Below are 18,626 nucleotides of genomic sequence, written 5' to 3'. Positions count from 1 at the left end.
CTGGGGTCCTGGAAGCTCTGTGATGTCTTGATGGTCCTGAGGGCAGGGGACCACCAGGCACCTGGACAGGCATGGAGGGGGCGGGGGCTGTCTTCCCTGTGAGGCCTTCCATGCACCCTCCAGGTAACCATAGGACAGGAGGAAAATATGAAATAAAAACGCATGCAACCCTGCAGGAGAAAATCTATTAGACCCTCACCCTAGGGCCTAAGGAAAGGCGGAGGGGGCAGTTTTCCCACTGTCTGATGGGATCTGCAGACATGACTTCTTTGCCAGCTTCTCTGAGTATCCACACCCACTCCACATCCTTCAGGCTGGACGTGCTCTTTCTGCCTGTGCTCCCTTTAGCAGCTGGGTTCCAGGGGGTGGACCCCCACAGTAAACCGAGCCCTGACCAGTTCTGCTCTGTGACCTCTCAGGTGACTCTTCTCTGGGCCTTGCACCCCAGCCACATCTCCCAATTAGTACAATAAGAGGACCAGATGGGAACAGCTTTGAGGCTCCTCCAGGCCCCTCCTGGAGCCACAGCAAAGCTCCATACCCATTATGTGGCCAGGGGGGCTCAGATGAAGCTATTGGACAAGGGCAGGCCTCAGACCCAGGCCTGGCCTGTGGGGGCCCTTCCCGAACAACGGAAACCACGCCCAGCTTACCATGGCAACGTCAGCCTGGAATATCTGCTTGATGAACTTGTTCCTGGAGGAGTGGACCAGTTGGATAATGTCCCCATGCAGGGTGTCTCGGTTCTTCTCCAGGAAGCCTGCGAGCAGCAAACAACAGTCACATCTCACCAGCTCTGGGAGGACCTCCCCAAACCCACAACATCTGAGCCAGAAGGAACGTCAAAATCCACTAGTTCCACCATATCCGTTTCATGGTGCGGGACCCTGAGGCCTGGAGGGGACAGAGACTTGCCCAAGATCACAGAGAAAGTGAGGGGCCATCTCCCCAACAACACAGCTCCCCTCTTCCAGACCTGTTCAAGAAGGGCAGGGGGTCTCAGTCTCCAGGAGAAAGCAGGCCTCCTTCCTGACCAATCACCCCAAAGCCACCATGAGTCTTTTGAACTAAGACATCAAAAGGCCTTGTTAAGTAAGTGTGTGACCTGGGAGAGAATGTGTGTTGATCTGGTACAAGCTAATATTAAAGGAATTCATTAAAACCACCTTGTGATTGGACAGTGTGTTATGTTTTACGAGGACCCCTCACAGATCCTTCTATGTGGGACAGGTAGGGATTACGTCCTCTGCCCCCAAAGGGAGAAAACCAATGTTCAGAGAAGCTAAGTGAGTTGTCTAACATCACCCAGTAAGCCATGGGCAGAGTTAAGACTTGAACCCAGGATGCCGGTGCAAAGGAGATTCTCTGCACCCAGGACCCAGGACCCAGGACCCCCAGGAGCCTAGGGAGATTCTCCCGCACCACACAGACCCCAGAAAAGGCTGCCACTCACAGGGACCAAGGAGTCGGCAACTGGTTAATGGGGAGGGGGTTGGTAGAGTGGGGCAAGAGACAGGGTGTCCAGGGACTGCAGATGACTGAGGGGGAGTGCCACTGCACAGAGTAGGACAAAGGCTGCCCATGAATGGCAGACTGCACAGAGAACCAGCGCTAGGCTGCCCGCCTGGCACCTGGGGAGGGGGGAGTTGCAGGGTACATACAGGAATGGAGGGTGGGCCTTGCAGTGGGATGTAATTGGGTTCTCATTAAAGCTCTGACAGACTCACTATGTGATCCTAGAAAGACCCCCATTCTGGGACTCCAGGTTCCTTAACTGTTGGGTGGGAAGGACACTGCCCACAAGCTTGCTTCTCTTCAGAACACCTAATACCGCCCACTTCATAAATCCACAGCATAAATAAGATGCTGTATTGAATAGGTTCTTTGTGAACTAGAAAATGCTGGTAGAATTCTTTCCAGTCATTTAGTCTCGTTTAACAACCTTAGGCAAGCCATTTCCCTTTCTGGGCTTCAGTTTCCAATTCTATTAAGGTAGATGACCCTTATGTTCCCTCCAGACATAGCATTCTATGGTTTTATAACTCAGCATAGAGATTACTCAATTATCACTTCTGTATCCTCAGCAACATCAGGAAGCCTGGTACATAATAGATGCTAAGAGCATACTGGTTGAACTGAACGGAAAAATACAATCCTCTATTACTCCAAATGAAAGACCAATTTGTTTGCACGACAGTCCTTCAAACTTAATGTCTGCTTCCTTCTTCCAACAATAAGATTGAATCTCACAGTCCAGTATTTTAAGGGAGCCTGAGCCGCCATCAGATTCTACCACTGCACCCTGGCTCACTGATACACTGCTGACTTCTGGACCAGTTCAGCAAGGGAGTAAGAAACGGATGGGTTACAGCATGTTTGAATGTCTTTGGCCTTTTTAAAAAAAAAATTAATTTTTAATTTTTTGTGGTACATAGTAGGTATAGATATTTATGGGTTAATTGGCCTTTGACTATGAGTAAGATCCCTTGAGGCTGTATGGCAGGGCTCAGGGTAGATACAGCCCATAACTGATGCCAATTTGAGGTTGGCCCTTTATACCAGGGTGGGTGGGAAGGGATTGGCAAGGGAAGTCTGCAGTCTTTTGATAAACCCTGTAAGAATTCCAAGTGAGATAAGCCCATGTTCTGACCACTCTTCTTAACTTCCAGCTTTAACATGAACCCAGTTGCATGTCCTCAGGGGAAAAGAAGATGCATGGTCTTCAAAGCTCATGCTTGGTCTTGTTGCCGAGAGTCTTAGCGGGTAACTGGGCCGGTTCTAGGCCTGACTTTGAGCCTAATGGGCTATGTTGTATCAGGTAAGGACAGTCAAGCCCCCACCTTATTCTGAGCCTCAGTTTCCCTAAATGTACAAACAAGCATTGAGCCCATTCAAAAGAATTGAAAGCAGGGACTTGAATACATATTTGCACACTAGTGTTCAGAGCAGCACTGTTCACAAAAGTCAAAAGGTAGAAACAACCCCAAATGTCCATTTGCAGATAAATGGATAAGCAAAATGTTTATTCACACAATGAAATACTATTCAGCCATGAAAATGAGGGCAATTGATACATGCTACAACATGGTTGAAAATTAACGACATTATGCTAAATGAAACAAGCCAGACACAAAAGGACAGTCATGCCTTCACCGCATAATGACATTTCAGCCAACTACGGATACAATAGTGGTGCCTAAGATGGTAATGATGTATTTTTACTGTACCTTTTCTATGTTTAAATGCACAAATACTTACCATTCTGTCAAAACTGCCTACAGTATTTAGTACAAGAACATGCTGTACAGGTCTGTAGCCTGAGGGCAATAGGCCATACCAGATAATCTGGCTGTGTAGTAGGCTGGACCATTTAGGTGTGTAACTATACTCTACGATGATTGACAATGACCAAATTGCCTAACGACATATTCTCATAAATGACATTAAATGATGTACAGCCATATCATATGATTCCACTTATATGCGGTACCTAGAATAGTCAAACTCACAGACAGAAGTAGAACACAGGTTACAGGGGACTAGGGGTTGGGAAAGGAGGTATCGCTCCATGCATGCAGAGGCTCTGTTTGGGGCGGCGAGAAAGCCCTGGAATTAGCAGTACTGGATGTGCAGCACTGTGAAGTACTTAATGCCACTGAATCCAACACTTGGCCATTTTAGTCAAGTGTGTGTGTGTGTATATATATATATAATCACAAATTTTAAAAATCTTTAAAATTCCGGATATCTTATTCCTGGGCTGGAGAAGGGGAAGGCAGGGCTACAGGCAGGGAGCAACAGACAGCTGGCAGCCCTCTGTACCTTGGGTTTCATAGTAGACGACACCTGCAAAATGGTTGATGCCAAACTGGGTCTCGTGGTTGTTCTTGGGGGGAATGTAGTTCGCATTGAGCTTGTGCTGGGAGTTCAGCTTGTGTAACATGGTGGTGTCCGTGCCCTGGGGAGTGGAGGGGCAACTGTGAGTCCACCCTCTCCTCCATGGGCCCCACTCCCCTCCCTGCCCATGTCTTTGTACCCTGTCTCTTCTTCAGGAGCTTCCCCTCCCTTTATTTCTACCTCACATAGGAGCTCTCTGGGCCCCCATTTCCCCAACTCTTAAGTGGATGAATTGGAACTACGCAACTTTGAAAGTGCATTCCAGTTTAGACAATTGATTTCCCAAGACTAAAATCATGGGTGCAATCCCATCTCCCCCTCCCCAGCTCTGAGATATATGCTGTGTCCTGAGCACCCATTCTGTGCCAACTGCGTGCTTGGATCTTCATGGCCTGGCCCAGGACCCCGTGGACTGTAGGTGATTCCTAAATGGCAGATGACTGTACTTGAATTGGCCCCAGAGCCACCTTGAGGGGTGGGTATCATTAGTCCTATTTTGCAGATGAGGAAAGCTGTGGCTCAGAGCAGGGAAGGAAGCTGTGCATGCCCAAGACCCCGGGAGGTGGCAGCAGGACCGGCCCACCTTGGGGAACTTGCTCTCCTCATCGATGAGGGAGATGATATTCATGGGCTTGTTGGCGATCATGTCCAGGGCGTCCTGGTTGTCGGTGAACTCGATGTGCAGCCAGTCGATGCTCTCCAGGTCATACTCCTCCTGCTCCAGCTTGAACACGTGTCTCACAAAGAACTGCTGCAGGTGCTCATTGGCAAAGTTGATGCAGAGCTGCTCGAAGCTACAGGGGCACAGGGATGGGGTAAGGGTGTTGTTCAGGCCCCACCCTGCAGTTCAGGGCCTGGCTCTGCCTCCACCCGCAGCGTGGCCTGTAGCAAGCTGCTCCCATTGTGGACTCCAAACTCTGAGGCAAGGGGGTTTATCAAGTCCACCTCCCTCCAGGTGCAGAGGAGGACATGGAGGCCCAGCAAGGGCAAAGGACTTGTCCAGGGTCACTCCGTGAGCCAGAAGGAGAGTTAAGGCTTTTCAGGACCCTTTCTCTTGCATGATCAAGCCCTGGGGAGGGCTGGGGATTGGCACGTGGGCACCCAAACCCCAGGCAGATTGCCTGGGAGAGAAAAAGCCCAGACGCTGGCTGGTGGGCCGTACAGGGATATTGAAAGTGGCCTTGGGAGGTGGGAAGGGGGCTGACAAGGCTTGGGAAACAGCCCCGGCTGCAGACAAGGCCGAGCCACGGACACAGCCCTGTGTGTTGAGTGTGGTGTTTTGGTGCTGGAGGAGGGCTTTGAGACATCCAAACAGCACAGGAACTGACATGACTTGCCAGGTCCTGACTTCCCAGCAGGAAGTGGGGCTCCAGGACCCACCTGTACATGACACACCCATCAGCCCCTCACATAGCCCCTAAAAGGCAGAGAATCCCAAGGGTGGCTGAGACCCCAACACAAGTGTGGCTCAGGCCCGGCCTCCCTGCTTTGAGACACCTTGCAGCATGGATCTGGGCAGATCAGCAGTGGCCAGCGGGGCCTGGAGACCAGAGGTTGCCTCCCCAAGTGTTCAGGATGTGTACAGCCTCCTCGCAACCCCAGCCAGGCTCAGCTGACCTTGGGGAGGTGAGGGACACAAGGGGATGAGAAAGAAGGGGAGAGGGTCCACCGTGATGGTGGAACAGCCTGGCAGAGTGTATCAGGAGGCAACTAAATGTGCTTCACAAGAGAGGGACATGATTATTTCTTATGTCCATATTGGGGAAGGAAATTCCCATGAGCAGAGCCCCATGCGGTACCTGTTCACAGCAAAGTTCTCGAACCCAAAGATGTCCAGGAGGCCGATGGACCTGCGAGAGTTCTTCACATCCTGGGAGGGAGGCTTGTAAATTGCAGCGTTGATCTTGTCCACAATCCACACGAACAGCCGCCCGTAGATCCCCTGAAAGGCAGCGATCAGCCACTGGCACCAGCCACACCCTTCCCTGGGGGACAGGCCAGGCTCGTGGACCCTTCGTGGCCTCGCTCCAGCCCTTGCGTGGAACAAAGTGATATGTGGAACCCCCAACCCTTTACTTAAGCTGTTCCCTCTGCCTGGAGCCCCCTTCTCCTGCTTGAACAGTTCCTACACATTCTTCAAGACTCTGCTGAGATAACAGCTCCTCTCTGAGAAGCCTTCCCTGACCCTGCAGCCGGGGAAGGAGCCCTCCTTGGGGCTCTCATCTCTCTATCCAACCCTGTTTATCTCTGAGGTCCCCGAACACAGCCCAGGGCCTGGTGTGGTGGGTGAAGGCTCCATGAATGGCAAACGTGTGGCTGTAGAAACAGGACCCGATCCAGCCCCGCTCTTCTGTGTCTTCTACAGAAAGACCAAAGAGAATAACCCGGGGCTGGGAACAGCATGGCTGATCAAAGCAGGCCAAAAGCCAAGGGCCTGGGGTGGCCAGAGCTAGGAAGGTACCAGAGGAGCACAGGCACCTGGGACTCGAGGAAGGTCGACTGTGGCCCCGGGGCAGGCAGGGGTGGCGACCCAGACGTCTATCCGCCTCCCAGGACTCCTTGGCACCTGCCCATCAACAGCCCAACTTCCCGAGAGTTAGGGCGAGCAAGCGGCCCCTCTCTTCCGGCCCACCTTGACGAAGGCGTCGCGTACGTCCAGTGCCTGCTCCCTGCTCAGTGGGGTGGACACCGTCTCCCCACGGGTGATGAGGGTGCGACTGGTCAGGCAGCTCATCAGGTCTGGGGGATTCACCTGGTGCAGGCAACACCCCCGGTGCTCACCATCCAGCCTGCCCCTTCCCTCCACCCACAACCAGACCCCTCCACTTTCCAGCACTGGCCTGGCCCAAACCACTGCCTCCACTAAGCACGCCAGCCCCAGGGCCCACGGCCAAATTCTCCCCAGCCATGGAAACCTGCCCTGGTGTTGCCTGGAAGGAACTTCTGTCTCCTTGACAGCCCCGCTTAACTCCCTCCAGCATGTCACCTGTCCTTTCTAGGACCATCCCTAACTCTGGCTTTATTCATCCCCGTTTTCCAACCCTAGTAAGTGTTTGCTAAAAGACAGACAGACTCAATGCATTTGATCCATGGACACCAGTGCCCTTTGCCCAGATGTGGAGATTGAGGCCCAGAAGGCAGGGATGACTCACCCAGGGTCACATAGCCCAGGGCATCACAGGGCCCCCACCTGCCCCGTCATCCCCAGGGCAGCTCCTCCAGGACCTGTGCCTAGCACAGGACCTGCATACAGTTGCTTCTCCATATTGAACAGAACTCTCCAAACCAGAGGGTCCCAGCAATGTGGTTCCCACATCCCAGCCCCCAATGAGCTTGAACTCAACCCTTCAGACAGACAGAAGTCGTGGAGGGGAGAAAGGCTGGGCACTGACCTCAAGCAGGGATGCAGCTGTGGCCAGCGAGGGCGAGAAGAGGACCTCACAGGCATCCAGATTTTCAAATGTGCGGGCTGTTAGCAGTAAGGGGCACAGCATCAGGGGAGGGAGTGTGGGCAACAGGGGCAAGGGGACTGTCCTAAGAGGACTAGGCTGTCACTCCTGCTGCCGGGGTCCTGCCCTGTCTAGGGAGGGCATCAGCACTGTGACTAAATGCTTCCCCGGGTCAAGGTGTATTTGATTAATGTTCTCACCATGAGACTGCAGGCACCATGAGGGTAGGGACCATGTATGCCCCGCACATGGCACCATGCCTGGCATTCAAGGAACAGACACTGGTTGTTGCAGCTCTCTCCCTACTCCCAGGGCTCTTGGCAGCAACCCTGGCTCCTGTTAGACAAACTTTGGATTGCCCGTCCCAACATGTGCTCTGTTCTCAGGGCCTTTGCACAAGCTCTTCCTTCTGTCAGCTTACATTTCCCTGTGTCTCTTAGTCTTTCAAGATGACTAGACTGTGATCTCCTTAGTGCTGGGATTATTCATTCCCTGGACACATTTCCTGGGGCTCCTACTCTGCCTGGGGACCATGCTGGGAACCAGAGGCAAGAGCAGAGTGGGACCCGCCACCTGCCTCAGGGGACCACCTCCCAGCCTGGCACACAGTGGGTGTCCAAGAATGTTAGATGAGTGAACATGTTCCCTTCCCTAGCCTTCTCCCTTTCCAAAGATGGCTATCCAGTCACTCACACCTTACAATGATTAGTTCAAAGATAAACCCTCTCTCTAAGACATCTGACTTTAAAGAAGAAACCAACTTTGAAGTGAGTCTTAAAGGGTCCATAGACAACTCCCAATATACTTTAACTGTACCTCTCCATGGTGGACTGTCAGCACAGCGACACTACACCCAACGCTGATTTCAAGCTAGCAGACCTGTTCAAATCTACCCACAGGCGAATTCTTCCCAGCTTCCATCCCAAAGAGGGCATGTGTTGGGACAGAAACTGAGCCACCAATACCGTGTGGGCAGCAAGGCACTGCACTGCCCTTGGCGCAGGGGTGGGGCAGGGCAAGGGCAGCGCAGCCTCACCCTCATACTGCAGGTTGCCCAGGTGCAGGATGGCGGCCAGGAGCTTCGAGATCTCCCAGTTCTCGGTGTCAGTGAACATGAGCACCTTCATGGCGGAACGGATGTTGGCGTACTCCTGGCTGTCCACCCGGCCCTCACAGGTTATGCAGTTACCCTGGTGGGCAGGGTGGGAGAGTGGGGTGCAGGAGGATGTCAGTGTACCCCTAGAGGGGCAGTGCCTGGCTGCCTGCCCAAAAGGCCCTTTCTGCCTGACAGGCCAGGCCAGCCTGGGGCCCTGGGCACTGACCTCACCCGGTGAGCACCACAACTCCTCCAGAAAGTCTGGAGGCTCTGGAAAGCCCGGGCTCCCCAGGAACTCATTCTCCACACCTGGGGGTGCTGGTGCCCCTTCTTCCCATGAAGAAGAGCAGGCAGGTCACTGATGCCAGGCCAGCCCCTGTTGCCCACCTGGCAGTCACAGCACTTAGGCCCTACTAGGCTCCTGTAGCCCCCCCAGGGATACCCACTATCAGGGATTTGACCCCCTAGGCAGGTACTGCCTGGTGGAGACAGAGGAGAGAGGTAACTGCATACAAGCAGGGCATCGACGGGGGCACACCGCATTTTCTATGTGTCTACAAGATGTGTGTGTGTGCGTGCACGTGTGCACCAGCCAGCTACAGGAAGTGTCCAGGGTCACCTGTCACACCTACAACACACACATGCACATACACGCATATGCTTCAGGTGCCGTAGCCCACATGTACGTCCATGTGGCCTGGCCCACCCCAGCCCAGCCCAGGCAACCAGACATGGGCTCTCCCCAAGGCTAAAGGAGTGGTGCTCCCCAAGCCAGCCTGCCATGTGCATGCCCCAAGGTCCCCCACCCTTTGCTTGGTGGCAGCAATGGCCAGGGGCCCACTTCTCCTTGGTGTCCAGACAAGCCAGCAAGAAGCTGGCACCTGAGCCCTGTGACCAGTGAGACCTCAAGGCTGAGTCTGCAGCAGCCAGCTCCCTGCAATCCTAGGGTGGATGCCCCCCTAGCCAGGTGCCCGCCTGCGCCTCACCATGGCCAAATAGTTGTAGTCAGAGGCCTGGCCCAAGCCCAGCTTCTTCTTCTGATCTTCACTCATGCCCTCCAGCATGCAGTAGAACACGTGGTAGTTCCTTTCATCTGGGGCCTGAAAATGTGGGCACAGTGTTGGGGGCCAGGGGAGGCGGGCTGGAGGAGGCCATCAGGATCTAGCCTGGGATGATGGTCTACTATTTTAACAAACGGCTTGTGGAGAAGCCCATCGGTGGGTTTCATGGTGGGGTTTCCAGCACAGAGGCAAGCAGGCAGCAATACGGGCAGGTAGGGGAGCATCAGGGCCACACAGACCCCTGAGGCCAGGGACCTGGGTCTATTCCTGCATCCCTGGGGCTCAGGCCCACCTGGCGACAGACGCGCGACTTCTCCAGCAGGTACTGCTCAATCTTGGCGCCCTCGATGGCGCCCCGCTTGTTGAAGTGGATGTCGATGTACTTTCCGAAACGGCTTGAGTTATCGTTGCGGATGGTCTTGGCATTCCCGAATGCTGTGGAGTGAGTAGGGTGTCACTGGCAAAGCCCTCTCCCGCTCCACTGCCTGGTCCCACCCTCGGAACCCTGGCCCTACCTTCCAGAATGGGGGTGGCCTCCAAGACCTGCTGCTCAATCCATGAGTGTTGTCCACTGATGGCTGCCAGGAACTGCAGGATCAGCTTTGTGCTCTCCGTCTTCCCAGCCCCAGATTCCCCACTGCAGAGGAAGGGAGTGGCAGGACCTGTCACAACCTACAGGGACTCCCCACCCAACTGGAACTCAGCCCAGGCTGCACCATCCACCAGCTCCCCCATCTGTAATACCGGCTGACAATATGGACCCTCCAGGGCTGGGGCAGGGCTCAAGGGCCCAGTGCTCTACCGCATTCTCCTTCACCTTCATTCAGACACAAACACCCCTGCATCTGTACTTGCCATAGAGAACAACGCATATTAGATGTGCAGTCAATGCTCTGTCTTTTACCCTCTGTCCAAAAGAAAATAGGAGCCTGAGATGTCAACTGACCACAACTTAACAGGAGCCAGCAGTAAACAAGGCTGGCCTCAAAAGCTAACGTGAGCTTTGGTAGCGTAGAGATATAATACCTGAGAAAGGGGAGGTGATTTTCTACATTGTTACACAGCACAGAGTACATAGGTCTGGTTCCTGAGGAGCTTGATGGCATTTCCGATAGCACGGGCAATCCCTAGAGGTATCAGCAGGAACCCACAGCTGGAGCTCTAGGTCCTAAGCCTGGAGCTCCACACAGGTGCTGGGCCGCCCACCTGATGATGCAGCACTGGTCACGGCTATTGCGTTTCATGTTGAAGTAGCAGTTGTCAGCAATGGCAAAGATGTGGGGGGGCATCTCCCCAATCTTCTTGTTGGTATACTGGCGGATGTGCTCTGGTGAGTAGATGGAGAGCAGCTGGTAGGGGTTCACGGCCACCAGGATGGAGCCCGTATACGTCTGTGGGCATCAAGAGATGGGGAGCTCACTGACTCTGTGTGGGAGACTCTGACTCTAGAAAGCTTTTGGGCTCTGCTCTGGAGGGAAGAGTCCTGGCTTTGGAGTCGTGTGGGTGGACCTGGAGCCAGAATCGGGCCTCCTTAGGAGCTGGGGCAGGGCCATCCATCCAGCACTGGGTCTGGCTCGGAGTTAGTGTTCAGTGACATTTGATGAAGAGGTAGGTGGTGTCTCTACGCCTAGATTTCCTTCTCTTTATCTGTAAAAATGAGTATAACTGCTTGTGAAGATTAGAGGAGGTGGTATCTTTTAAAATTCATGGCACACAGTAGGTACTCTGCAAATGCTGACTCCCACCATGGCCTTCAGGCCCTGTATCCCAAGCTTTTGGAGTGAAATTAATCAACGGGACCATGTCCGGGGGGAGGCCAGGTTGGTGAGGGAGAGGGGTGTGAGAAATGAGCTATAAAGAGCTGAAGGAGCTGGGGTAAGTGGCTTGGGGGCTGGGTGGGCCCCACTCTCTGTAGCACTGCCCCAGGACAAAGGGAGATGCTGTGCTCTGGGGGAGAGAGCACCTCCAGTCATCCTGCGCAGTGTAGGCACAGGGGCCAGGTGCACCTCAGATAGCCTTAAGGGGGTTCTCTACTTGGGCTCCTCTGTTAGTGCAAAGATCAGCTGTCTGTAGGCAAGGCTTCCTGTTGTGGGCTTGGGGTCCTGCCACAGGGGACAACAGCCTGGCCCTCCTGCCACCAGACCAGGGTGAGGCACTCAGGGTTACTTCTCCCTCCTCCCACCCCATGTCTCAAATTTGAAAAGGTCAGGCAGGCCTAGACCATAATTGGCAGTGGATGTATTGATATCTGGGGCCTGGAGAGGCTGAAGAAAGATGTCCAGGGGAGGTGACAGTCCACCCTCCCCCTCCCATTCAGGGCTCAGTGCATCACAGCAGAACCGCAGCTATGCCCCAGCAGCCTCAGCCTACCATGGCCATGCAGAGAGCTGACTTCCCTGGCTGCAGGCACTGCATGCTGGGGGAAACGCCCACCCTGGGGCCAGGTGGGGCCAAGACCCAGCCTCCAGTCCTGGCCTTGGCTGTCCTGGACCAGAACAGCTGGCCAGAAACTGCCCTTCTCTGGGCCCAGGAAGACCTTCCTTTCCCACCTAAGCCTCTTCCTCCAATCAGCCCATGGAGGGAAGCACTTGAGCCTCACTGTGCTGACCTACTAACCGTGCCACGAGAGCCAAGCAGGAAGAGCTAGGGTGGGGTGGGGGTGGGAGGCTGGAGGGGAGCAGCCAGGCCAAGCAGGCAACCAAATAAGACACCAGCTGGAGCCGGCTTTCTGTGCCACACTCACCCGCCCTCCGCAGTTGGTCTGAGGTTGCAAAGTGCAGAGCAGAAGAAAAGGAAGCTGGTCAGTGGGGAACAGGGGCTATAAGAGCATTTTCCACGAATGGCACCCACACGGCCCAGGGCTGCTGAATTCTCAGATCAGGCCCTGCCCTTGGACCCCTCAGGCACGGTCCCCTACAGCTCGGCCCTGCCCAGCCGTGGGAGCTGGCTAGATTCTGGTGGAAACCTGCATCAGACTAGGAACCAGCCCCAAAGAACGTCCCTTTGGCAAACCTCAGTTTGCTCATTTGTAAAAGGGGAGGTTAACACCCACTTCCCTTGGCTGTTGTAAAGACTAAAGGGAAAAGACATAATTTTGCCAGTTGCCTGGTACATAAACGCCACCTTCCTTTCTCTCTTTTGAGGCAGAGTCTCACTCTGTCGCCCAAGCTGGGTGCAGTGGCTCAATCTCAGCTCACTGCAACCTCCATCTTCTGGGTTCAAGAGATTCTCCTGCCTCAGCCTCTCGAGTAGCTGGGATTCCAGGCATGTGTCACAATGCCCAACTAAACTTTCTTCCTGATTTCTTCTTAATAATGTGATGCTCAGCCATCTGGCCCATGATCCCCACACAGCACAGGCTGATGCCATGCAGCCATTCAACAACCCTCTGCTGAGACACACGGGGAGGCTGGGGTGTGAGGGCCCTGATGGAGGCACCTAGATCTCATGAGGTAGGGGTGTAGGGGAGGGAGAGCCAGGGGGCCCGCCCGCGGGTAGCAAGCACAGAGGCGTGAAAGGGCGTGACATTTGGGAGGTCTGCTGCTGAAAGGTCACCCCGGCAGTTGTGGGGATGAATGGTAGTCACCCAGGCTGGAGGCAGAGGCCATTTCAGACCTAATGGACCAGCCTCCGGGAAGTGGTCAGAGCTCAGTGGAGGGAGGCCCTGGGAGCAGGCTCCGTGGCCACGTGCAGGGCACGGGCAGTCCAGAGAGGGAAATGGGGGATGCTGAGACACTCTGAGTAGCTGGCCCAGGGCAGGGGCTAGGCCTTCTCCCACCCATGGCACCCACGGCCTTCTCCACCCTGCCCACAGCCCAGAGGGTCCTCCTGCGCATGAACCCTTCAGCCCTGAGCCTCCTGACATCCCTACTTGATGCCACTGGCACGTCCAGACCAGAGCTCCCCGTTCCCTCCAACCCTGCTCTCTCCAGCCTTCCCAACTTGACCAACAGCGTCACCACATCCCTCGCCCAGGGCAGGAACCTGGGGAGCCCCTGGACACCCCTCCCTCACACCACTCCCACTCTCCATCTGCATGCCGCCTCCCTGGCCAGGCCACGCTCATTTCTCAGCAGCCCACTGCAGGTGCCTCCCCACTGGGCTCCCGGCTTCCACGCTCGCCCCCACAACAATCTATCCTCCACTCAGAGCTGCGCCAGCTTTTAAAACATCTAACCACATCATCCCTGCTGAAAACCCTCCAGCGGTTTCCCACAGCCTCCGGACAAAGTCCAAATGCTCTTCCTGCCCACAAAGCCCCAAGCCCTGGCCCCTGCCACCCTCGTCAACCTCAACCCACAACCAAGAGGCTCCATTCATATGAAACTTTCAGTTAAAAGCACCACACTCCAACCCCTGCCATCTCAGACCAGGGACACACTTCCCCTACCCCTTCACCCAGATAATTCCTTCTCATCCTTCAGTTCCAAGCCGAGATGACGCCTCCTCCAGGAAGCCAGGCACCTTCCTGTACAATCATCATAGCCACAGGTCTCCTTCAGCATGCCCAGCTGATTCCTCTACAGTCCCCATTCAAGGCCTCCATCCCTCAGGGCCTGTCACCATGCATGGCACATAGGAGATGCTCAGCAACATTTGCTGAGTGGCTGAAAGAGCAACTAGATCAATGGGCGGGGAAGTACTGGGTGAACAGCGTCCACCGCCAGCCACAGCAACCTGCAGGGAAGGTAGCGAGGGGACAGGCCTGTCAGCAGCACTGAGGCAGCCCCAGCCACGTTGACGGGAAGGGCAATCGGGATGTGGCCAGTGGAAAACCACAGAACAGCGTGGAAGGGATGCTACCATCTGTGCAGAAAAAATGAATAATTTTTTGTATATGTATGTATGCATGTATGTATCTACCTAACTACTACAAAACAAATAAAAGAAATGAGTCCTCTTTCCTCGGTGAGGAGGATTCTTTCCAGCAACAGGGCAAGAGCAAGCCCTCTTGGGCTCAGGACTTTGCAGCTCCTGCTCCATCACCCCTTTTACTCCTCAGAAGGCCTCGGGAGGTGTGGTCATATTCCCCTTTCGCAGATGAGAGAAGCGAGCCTCCAGGAAGTGGGGAGACTTGTCAAGGTCACACAGCAGATGTGTGTGGGGTGGGGTGAATGAGAAACCCTGGCACCAGAGCCCCAGCTCTGGCATCTCCACCTGGGCTTCCCCAGACACCAGAAACACACCCACAGGACCTGCAGAGCCAGCAGCTGGGGTCTCCTGAAGAGGAGGCTGGCCACCACTGGCAATGAGACCCTGGCCCTATCTGGGCTTCTGTGCCCATTGGTCCTCCAAGGTCTTAGCACTGCTCCCTGAGCCCTCTGGCCTGTCTCTCTGACTCCAAGGATTCAGACTGGCAGAGAATGAATGCCCAGCACAGACCTCTTGCTCAAATCTCTAGTAGTAAAATCTGCCCTGCGGAGCCACAGGTTGGGTGGGGAGAGAGAAGGACTGTTCCCAAACCAGGGATACAGCACATGTGGCCCCTAGGGGTCCCCAGACAGAGCTCAGGGGGCCTCTCTGAGGCCACAGAGATGTAGCAGGAATCAATTTCACCGCCTCCAGGAAGCACCCTGGCCTGTCGGCTCTGGGGACTTCATTAGTATTTAGCAGGCCGTGGAGACCAAGAACACATCCTGGGACTCAAGTCTTCCCAGAGCCACAGAGGTGCCCACTCCATGCAGTCTCCCTGTTGTGCCTACGAAAGGCTGAGACCAGACAGGGATAGGGACGTCCCCAAGGGCACACGCCAAGACTGGACACCAGCCTCCTGCCTCCCAGATAAGGGCTCCAGCCTCTGCTCAGCGTTAGAGAGCCCTGGGTCCCCACCAGCCCTTCCACCCAATGCGGGGACAGTCCTTGCTCTCTGGGCATGCAGTGAGGGGTTGCTAAATGTTCTCTAAGTGCCTTTCCTCATCCTGGAGTGGCTAGGGCTGATGTGTGGCCCTGGGATGCTCTCTTGGGCTCCTGGGGACAGGGAAGCTGGAGGCAGGAGAGCCCAGGACAGGCAGTCGAGAACAGAGCATCCACCAGCCCAAGGCTGTGAGCTGGCCATGGTAATCGGAGGAAATTCTGAGTGCATGTGTTGTGCCCAGGGTAATCCAATCCATGAAGGGACAGGGGGTTGCCATGGTTAGGGACAGGTACAGTTTCCGGGTGGAACAATGGCCCGGTTGCTTCTAAAAAGCCCTGCTCTAATCCTACCTCATCCACCAAGTCACAGAATCACGAACTCAGTGAGTCAAGGAAACCTCTTTGAATCCTGCAGTTCTTGAGCATGTCCAAGAGACACTGAGAATCTAAGGTTGGCGGACTATTGGAGCTGAAGCCCTTCCAGGTGCCACAGCGCGGTTTCCTGGCCAGGCATCCTGGACAAGAAGGCAGCTTAGACACCTACCTGGACCCCTACCCCATCCCTCCACAGGGGATGGCCCCGCCTCCTCCCTCTCACCCAGAAAATAAGTCAGAAAGGTTATGTGAGAACTTCAAAGGAGGCAAATGGTTCAGATTTGGGGCCTTTCTGGAGAACCCATAAATCCCTGAAGTTATTTTCTTTGAAACTCTCCTGGAGGATGTAATGTCCAAGCAATCCTCTGCTGGCCGCCCGGGCATCAGCTCACCACCCTCCTAACTTTACAGACAAGATTCACCGAGCCCACAGGGTCTGAAGTTTTTTCCTCCCTCTCCCTTATGAATCCTGTTTTTGCCTTTGTTCCTAGATGCAGCTGACCTACCGACTCCCTTGCATGAGGACCGGCTTGCCTGCACTGTGGCTGACCCACAGGCTTCAAGCCCCTGAGCTGTGCTGAGACACTGGTCTGCAGGATGCCTGGTGGGACAACTTCCATCTTACCCAGCTCCTCCCCTGAGACGGGGCCCTCTGCGTCTCCTGACAGGAGAGTGGGCCTTGGGTTCCAGCCTTGGCATAGGACTAAGACAAAGCATTGGCCCTGGAAGTGCCCTGCAGGCAGGTAGACAGGCTCCCTGCTCACCTAAGACTGCCCAGGCCTGGGTGAGTGGCCACAGAGGACCCCAGCACCCACCAGTGACCACTTGCCCTCCAGGGAGAGGAACAAAGAGGGGGCTGCCAAGAAGTGGGGTGTAGACACCAGCAGGTCCTTGTGAGATACAGCGGGTGGGTGTCCCTGCCCTGGGCTTAAGTTCTAGCTCCTCCCCGCTGCCTGGGTGATGCTGATGACATCTGGAGGTACCCTCCATGTCCTGCCCCTCTAAGTGCAGGTGAGGCCTGACTGAGGAACACAGTGAGAGGGGCTTCGTCAGGGCTAGAGGGCTCTCTGCCAAAGTCACTTCCTGTGCCCAAACAATGGACGGCAAGGAGCCACATGCAGCCTCTCCTCTGGAGCCTAAAGCTGCAGAGGGACCTAGAGTCAGAGAGTGGCTGAGGACTGAGGACCTCTCTGGCAGCTGAGGGGCCATAATTCAGGGCTTCTGAGAGGGACTGAACCCCTGGCCCTGAGAGCTCCTTGTCGTGATTCTTCAGTGACAATACCTGGGGCTCTCTGAGACTTTTCCAGCCCTGGGCCCTGGCACCCCTTCATGGTCCTGACAACCTGAGGGATGCTGTGCCTGCCGATCACTCACGAGCATGGCCCTGCCTCCAGCATTTATTCAGGCCATGCCCCTCCTGAATGCCATCTCTACCAGCCAACCTCACCCACCTCCAGAAGCCCAAATACCGCTCCTCTGAGCTGGGAGCCAAATCACTCCTGCAGACCTGACACCTCCCCCAGTAATGCCCCTAGTACCAGCCTTCCCTGGGCCTGGGTCTCGAGATAATCAGGCCGGCACTGTGTTGGCGGGAGGGGGATCCTTCCTGCTCCCTGCTGGGGGTTGCACCTCCTTGGTTTCCTTTGCCCTTGCACTGCTGGAGGATGGGGCTGGGTCAGAAGCAGGCAGTGACCCGGGCACGGCACCTCTCTGGGCCTGATTAAACCTGCGGCGTCTCAGTTTCCCTGTCTGCAACTGGGCTATGGGGTAGAGCAGCAGTTCTCAGAGTGTATACCAAAGACCCCTGGGGGTCCAAGACCCTTGCAGGAAGTCTGCAAAGCCTTCTCTTTTCCAACTACACATCTGTGAGGCCAAATTTTCTTCATACACTTCAGCCAAAATATCCCATCAGACTGGACATTAAGCAGAGATGAGAATCCAGTTGGCTTTATTAAGCCAGACATTAAAGAGATTTGAAAAAACCTGTAAAACAATGCTACTCTTCTCACCATTATTTTATTTTGGGAAATGTCATTTTTAGTAAAAATGTTATTTATGTTATAATAGATTTATCATGGTTACTTTTTCAAAAATTAATATGTTTCTAAATGTCTCAGTTTTAACTTCTAATATGGCAAATATCTACAGATATAACTCAGTATACAAAAGTCCTTTGGGATCCTCAATAATCCTCAATAATTTTTAAGAACATAAAGGGTTCCTGTGACCAAAAAGTGTGAGAAGCTCTAGAGTAAATGATCTGCACGGACCCTTATTGTTCTGCTCTTCTCTGAGCTCAGCCTCTTGGAATCTGCTGTGTCCTGGCTGGGGAAGGCATCTTTCTTTGTCGTCTTGAGTTTGAAGGTGGAGAGTGGTGTGTGTGTGTGTGTGTTTCTAATATCAAGGTTTGAGGGGAGGAGGAGCAGAGCATGTTCCCTCCTTTAGCATCCTCCTGAGGACATCCATCCATCCTCTCTTGCCCCCGAGGCCTGATGGCAGGTCCTAGCCCCTTAGCAAACACACAGCAGAGCAGCCCTTCTGTGCCTGGGCAAAGCACCAAGCGGCTCACTGACTCCGCTCTGGCCTTCCATTGGTTTCAAGGCCTAGAGAGGCACATGAAAACTGTGTAGTACAAACCGCTCCCCACCCCAACCACACCACAAAAGCCACGGCCCAGGAGGATGAGCCCCCGCCGAGCGAGCGAGCGGCTGCTGGCAGATGGGCCCCAACAGGGGCCCCGGGGTCCAGCTGTACAGCGGACAAAGTCTCAGGAGGCGGCCCCCGGCAGGGCGGGCGTGCTGGAGGTGGGGCGGGCGGGGCGGGGCGGGGCGGGGCGGGGCGAGGTGGGTGGGGTGGGGCGGGGCGTGGAGGGGCCTGGACTGGCACGCCGGCGGG

At 54.8% G+C, this 18,626-nt stretch overlaps 1 protein-coding gene across 5 annotated transcripts in view; it reads right to left on the bottom strand.

Moving 5' to 3' along the window:
• Positions 1-18,626, bottom strand: part of MYO7A (myosin VIIA) — an 85,653-nt gene that overhangs the window by 46,793 nt on the left and 20,234 nt on the right. For 4 of the 5 annotated variants that reach the window (XM_050757455.1, XM_050757458.1, XM_050757456.1 and 1 more), the window contains 11 exons: positions 10,710-10,894; positions 10,019-10,140; positions 9,796-9,938; positions 9,429-9,542; positions 8,383-8,536; positions 7,290-7,366; positions 6,530-6,649; positions 5,697-5,839; positions 4,481-4,691; positions 3,823-3,958; positions 654-760 (listed from right to left, as the gene is read on the bottom strand). In XM_050757455.1, coding sequence (XP_050613412.1) covers positions 654-760; positions 3,823-3,958; positions 4,481-4,691; positions 5,697-5,839; positions 6,530-6,649; positions 7,290-7,366; positions 8,383-8,536; positions 9,429-9,542; positions 9,796-9,938; positions 10,019-10,140; positions 10,710-10,894 — 1,512 coding nt within the window. Of the gene's footprint in view, positions 1-653; positions 761-3,822; positions 3,959-4,480; positions 4,692-5,696; positions 5,840-6,529; positions 6,650-7,289; positions 7,367-8,382; positions 8,537-9,428; positions 9,543-9,795; positions 9,939-10,018; positions 10,141-10,709; positions 10,895-12,246; positions 12,265-18,626 lie in introns of all 5 variants that reach the window. The other variant, XM_050757457.1, reaches the window with a different exon arrangement.

The sequence above is a fragment of the Macaca thibetana genome, chromosome 14, assembly GCF_024542745.1.
Source record: "Macaca thibetana thibetana isolate TM-01 chromosome 14, ASM2454274v1, whole genome shotgun sequence".
Lineage (NCBI taxonomy): Eukaryota > Metazoa > Chordata > Mammalia > Primates > Cercopithecidae > Macaca > Macaca thibetana.
Note: the sequence above shows the minus strand (reverse complement) of the source record. Positions and strands in the feature narration are given on the sequence as shown.